Source organism: Saccostrea cucullata, unplaced genomic scaffold, assembly GCF_032062105.1.
Source record: "Saccostrea cucullata isolate Sc308-1 unplaced genomic scaffold, CSIRO_AGI_Scuc_v1 ctg3870, whole genome shotgun sequence".
Lineage (NCBI taxonomy): Eukaryota > Metazoa > Mollusca > Bivalvia > Ostreida > Ostreidae > Saccostrea > Saccostrea cuccullata.
The window spans coordinates 30009-36301 of NW_026932210.1; the positions used below are offsets into that span (position 1 = coordinate 30009).

Here is a 6293-nt window from a genome sequence, read left to right on the forward strand (position 1 = left end):
TCAAGTCTCGCTTCAAATCTCATTTTCACATTCCAAAGTCTGTAAATAAAGTCATTTATAGGTCATTCATAAGGACAAACACCACCAAATGTTTTCCCATAGACTTCCATACAAACTTTAGCACCTCTCACTGATACATATATTGAATTTCGGGAAAATGGTCTTTTTGTCGTGAAAGTTCGAGATATTGGAAAACAAAAAATGCCAGAAAAAATATACCGTGCCGTTGCACTTTTACTTTCAATTTCCATTTGTTTACAACTAGGTGCGTTTGACACCAAATGAAAATCTCTAACCAAAGTGCATCCCTCCCTTCAAATTTTTACCTGTAACTCCTATATACCTCAAAGAAACCCAAGTCTTGATATGAGATTTTTATCAACTTTATTTCACTTGTCAAATACATAACAAGTCTTTTCTCTTATTGACCAATCACGCGCCAGCTAGCATTTTCTCCTCCGCACAACCTTGGGTGTCCAAAATGTCTGCGCCCATGTATTTGTTTATGTAGGGGTTTTTCCTATAGAGTAAAAGAAACATTTATAAAAAGTGGTCAATTTAGTAAATTTAGAACACATATCCATTGCTTATCTCACCTCTTGAATAATGGGACTGACAGTCTTAGCTTAAGTACACCATTGGCTGTTACATTTCACACCCCAGTCAATCAGACCCACATCTGTGAAACAGAAAAAATGTCTATAAATTGAAGCATTTCTCTATTTTTCTTTCAAACTTTTAAAATAAAATGATTAATTTCGCTTATGTTTTGCTTGTTTTTCTTATTATCTCTAATAATTTCTGAAGGTAGATCATGTTAATCATTCAGGGTAGCAGGTACCCGTTATTAATGAAAAATGAAGAAAATCAGCAGGTTTTTGTAGGAAAAAGCTGGGTTATGGAAAGAGTGAAAACTAATGTAGATAGAATAATCAGTGGAAAGAAAGAGAATTATATCTAGTTCAAATGTATATAAGATTTTTAAAAAATCTATCAGCAGTGGGTTGCTGGCATCAGAGAATCAAATACATCCCCATTGAAAATTTTGTAATTTTGAAGGGGGGTGACCTACATTTTAGCCAATTTTCATGATCATTTCATGTAATTGATGTTAAATATGTATATTCTCATAAAAGGCAAATATATTTATTAGCATATTATTTCTTATCAATGACATAATTAATAAATTGATTAAATGCCAAGGGCAGATAACTCATATTGTCTGACTGAATACAGTGCTCAATTGTAAGCAAAGTGCTTAAATAACTGCAGTTCTGAGGAAATTTATTTTCTAATAATCTATAAAAAGTTCTTAATAACTTAAATATTAAGAGATTAACTAGATTTTCTAAGAAAACCATACCTTGAAACTCTTAATGAAAGCAAAAGGATCATCCTGAGAGTGTCCATGTTTTGTTAATTGTAAGAGGGTAGGGTTCATTAATCTCTTCCTTCTTGATAATGCATTGCTAAAATACATTTTATTTTATTAAAACATACTGATAAATGCATATAGCAGCTTATATCTTAATTTTTTATTATTTACACCATCTTTTGAATTTCTTTTAAGCATTTGTGATGTAATACCTTTAAAAAAAATCATGTTAAATAGAATTTACTCAGATAATTATTTTTAAAAATATCAAAGAAATTGGAAAAAAATAACTGCAGATAAGCATGACTCTTGTTATTCAAATAAAGCAAATTTAAACAAAATTCCTTCATTTTTCAGCATGATTAAAGCACAAAATTACCCCCCCCCCCTTTCAGCAGAATATCAAGATTGGATATGGCAAGGAGGAGGGATATTCAGACATCTTTTTCATAATTTTTTCAGTTATAATTTTGCATATTTATTGCATTTTCAATGTATTTTCAGCAAGAATATATTGTACTGTAATTTAAATTAAATTTCCTACTAGTAATCTCTAAGTTTCACCAATAGTATAACTCTTATTTCAAGCCAGCACTGATTACATGACTGAAACTGGCTTTTCTGCTGGATTATGCCCCTTATGTAAAAACAAAGTACCCTAATTAGCTAACAGCAGTCAAATTTTGTTATAAATTATTCAATCAACTCTGATTAACACAAATTTGAAAGAGGATTATTCAATCTGTTCCAATGTCTACACTCATAAAATACATGGATTTAAATGAATTTCTCAAACTGCGAGGGGGGTATTCATATGTTTTGTGTATTGATGATGCCCATAAATATTGATATTGTATTATTTACAATATTCACAGTAAATTTCGGTATAAATGTTTATTTAAAATTATTTACATGTACATTTATTGAAAATATGAGAGCTAGGGCAAAAAGTTTGGCATTTTTTCACTATGTGCAGCCCCTTTGTGAGCCCCAATTTACCCAGACCCTCTAATTTTTAAACAAATAGTCAAAACTAACTAAAATATAATCCCAATGCCGAAAAAATAGGAACTGATTGATTTTTTGGCTGTAATCAATTTTTATCCATGAAATCCTACCTTTTCTATAGGACAAACACCACCAAATGTTTTCCCATAGACTTCCATACAAACTTTAGCACCTCTCACTGATACATATATTGAATTTCGGGAAAATGGTCTTTTTGTCGTGAAAGTTCGAGATATTGGAAAACAAAAAATGCCAGAAAAAATATACCGTGCCGTTGCACTTTTACTTTCAATTTCCATTTGTTTACAACTAGGTGCGTTTGACACCAAATGAAAATCTCTAACCAAAGTGCATCCCTCCCTTCAAATTTTTACCTGTAACTCCTATATACCTCAAAGAAACCCAAGTCTTGATATGAAATTTTTATCAACTTTATTTCACTTGTCAAATACATAACAAGTCTTTTCTCTTATTGACCAATCACGCGCCAGCTAGCATTTTCTCCTCCGCACAACCTTGGGTGTCCAAAATGTCTGCGCCCATGTATTTGTTTATGTAGGGGTTTTTCCATAAAAGGTAAGTAACAAAAACATTTTAATCATTTATGACCTGAGTATGATGCAGTTGTGATTGGGGGAGGGGGATAAATAATCATTGATCTGAATTTCATGTGTTTCGGAGAACTTGCTGTTTTAAAAAGCTTGTGTGGAGATAGATATATGTAAAATTGATTTTTTGTTGTCCATGTACTTGTTTCATATATTACTTCTCCATGTATCGTAGAACTCATGTCCATGATTGTCTTCTTTAATTATTAATAGTTTTATCATTTTCAGATGGCATTATCTAAAATGGATATTCCCCGCACAGCCCAACACTTTTTAGAATGCGGCATTGAAGAATGTGAAAGAAACTGTGAGTTCTATTGCAACCCTTGTCATCAAAGATTGTGTAAACAATGCAGCGAGGAACATCTGAAAAGTCCAGAAAACAAGAACCATGAGGTGGTCCTTTACCAGCAACGTAAACGACAACTTCCTGTGGAGAAATGTAAGATCCACCCCACTAAAGATGTGGACATGTTGTGTGAAGTATGCCAAATTCCAGTATGTTCCAAATGTGCCACACAAAGAGAGCATCGGGGGCATACATTCACTGATCTAGAAACAATTTATGCTGATAAATATGCAGACTTTCAAGAGGAAATTTTCAAAATCCAGGAGTACTTTCTACCCACATCACAAGACATACAGAAAGAAATTAAAAAAGATTCCTCACAAATTAAACACCTCATGGACAACATCAGAACATGCATGAATACTGAAGGTGAGACCCTGAAAAGCCTGGTGGACACAGTGATATCTGAGAACATGAAGCAGTTAGACCAGATAGAGCATTCACTGTTAGAAGATCAAAACACCCAAGACAAGACTATGGATGATTACAACAATTATCTTAATAACCTTGTCAAAGAGCTCCACAGATGCCTGTCCTCTACAGAAACCCAGAAATTAATGTCTGAGACGAAACCAAAGATCCGATCCATTCCAGAGACAACAAAACCAGTCAAACCAGGATTTACTGCTGGTCAGTACAACAAAAGTGATGTCTCCGAGTTACTTGGTAAAATACATCTCCCCAACACTAAGGCAGAGAAGAGAGAAATAAGGCCCATTGAAAGTGTCTACAATACAGCAATGAAACCTATACATAAACAGATGAAAGAAGACAGAAAGAGTTCTGACAAGAAACACACAATGTCTCTATCTGCCTCTGTCACCAAGGTCAGGGAGTTCAATGTACCAGGTGTTGATAGTGTATACCATGTATCACTATATCAATCAAAAAGACTCTGGATCAGTGATGATGCGGGTAATCTTGTCCAAACAGATCTACAGGGGAATGTGATACAGAAGATAAAAACCAGTGGTTTCCGCGGTTACCACACAGTCACACAGGACAGGGATCTGATCTTTACAGACATAGACAAGAAAGTCATCAATAGGATAACAAAAGATAATAAAATCACTGAATTCATGAAAACTGCAGACTTGGAACCATACAGCATACACTCCTCCCACATCAACAGAGACGTACTGGTGGGGATGAGGAAGGAGGAACAGGGTAAAGTCACCAGGTACAACAAGACAGGAAAAGAACTACAGAACATACAGAGGGATAACAAAGGACAGGGACTGTTTATTTTACCGCACTACATCACAGAAAACATCAATGGAGATATCTGTACATCAGACTTCATTAAAAAGGCAGTAGTGGTGGTGAATAAATCAGGACAACACAGGTTCTCCTACACAGGTCAGGAGTCAGAGTTCGAACCCTATGGAATCTGTACTGATGTCCTCGGTCACATCCTGGTGTGTGATATATATTATGAGAGTCCTGCTGTTCACCTCCTTTACCAGGATGGTCAGTTCTTGTCTCTATTACTCACACAAAAACAAGGGGTAAAGTATCCTCGTAGTGTGTGTGTGGATGATGAGAACAATCTCTATGTAGGACAACTAGACACCAACACACTGACAGTGTACAAGTATCTCCAATGATTATTATCCTGGTATTAACAAAGCACTCACACTATACATATACATCGAAATATCCACTTATACCAATAATTTTTGTTACTTTCTATACAACATGACTACATTTTCTAATTGTTTGATAAAAAAATTGTATGGAATCCCTTTATTTAAATAACACTTTTAGTTACAACTTGCTTAATTGATTTATGGTATTTTACAAAGTGTATACATTTCAACAGTTAATTTTAACATATGCATGTTTTATGTTGTTATTTTACTAATAATGATCACCTATGAAATTATTAAATTTAATAAACATATTTGTTGGAATCAATCATTATACACAACTTCAAACAGAATGAGATTTATTTTGTAAACAAAGTTGTTGAGTAAATCTTTATATAAACATTTAAAAAAAATTGTCTGTGTAGCTTTGTGGATTTACAGGCGTGGATCTAGAAATTGTTTTCTAGAATAAGAGTCGTAGAGGAAAAGACGTTTACATATATTTAGTTAAACAAAATAGGATTCAGGGATGTGGTATCGTTTTTATTAAAAGTGGGAGGGGTCAGCCTGGGAAATCTTGATGACAATCAGCCCATATTCTTCAAGAAAATGCTTCAGCCATCATTACATGATTAATATTGTACATTCCCGTCAATAAATGCTAAAGGTTGCCTTAAAACCATGGGAGTTCAAAATACCAAAATCAATTCGAATAGTTGTATTTTTTTTTTTATATATTTCTTATTTTTAAGTTTCTTGAATTTCGCTTGAATCAAACATGTCAAATGGAAGAAATGGAAGTTATGGTTAAATCATACTATAGTGCGGTTTTTAGAATTGTTCCGCAGCAAAAATTAAGGTCAAGAAAATCAGGAAAATGTGTCTTCATTTTAATATTCGGTCAAAAACAGATTAAAGACTTTTAAATTATATATGTATCTTTATAAACTAAATTACTCAGTCATCGTGTAGATTACGTCGTACAAACTGGTGTAAGAGAGATAACTGCGATATTATTTTGTTCAGCCTAAAAGAAAAATTACGTATGCACAAGTGTATGTTTAAGGGGATGGAACCATTATAGGAGGATGTGCATTAAGTTCATACGCATAAAACGACAAAGAGTTGACAGATGCAATTTACATTGTATATATTAATTGTTCATGCATGTTTCTTGTCGAGTCAATGTTGTATATAACGAGTTAAATTTGTAATGTAAAAATTCTCAAATAATAGTGCATGTTCAAAAATAGGTCAGACTCTGTAGTTTCGCCACATTGTAATACTGAAGTTGTAGAGATATTTTACATGTACTACATTGCATGTAAATTGTTTACATAAAAATTAGGCTTTCTTGCATCTTT

At 33.4% G+C, this 6293-nt stretch overlaps 1 protein-coding gene and 1 long non-coding RNA gene across 2 annotated transcripts; one reads left to right on the top strand and one right to left on the bottom strand.

Annotated features, from left to right (window-relative positions):
- LOC134234658 (uncharacterized) lies at positions 1-4978 on the top strand. Its single transcript, XM_062716723.1, has 2 exons — positions 1-61; positions 3205-4978. Exon 2 carries the CDS (start codon positions 3220-3222, stop codon positions 4945-4947), a length of 1728 nt encoding a protein of 575 aa, XP_062572707.1. The 5' UTR covers positions 1-61; positions 3205-3219; the 3' UTR covers positions 4948-4978.
- On the bottom strand, positions 368-2960 carry LOC134234661 (uncharacterized). The gene is made up of 3 exons (XR_009985223.1): positions 2494-2960; positions 1364-1469; positions 368-679 (listed from the first exon to the last, which is right to left on the bottom strand). It is a non-coding gene; the product is annotated as an uncharacterized LOC134234661 (long non-coding RNA).
- Positions 4979-6293: the final 1315 nt, after the last annotated feature.

Coding starts and splice junctions, on each gene's coding strand:
- LOC134234658 (XM_062716723.1), top strand. CDS start 3,220: ATGGCATTATCTAAAATGGATATTCCCCGCACAGCCCAACACTTTTTA.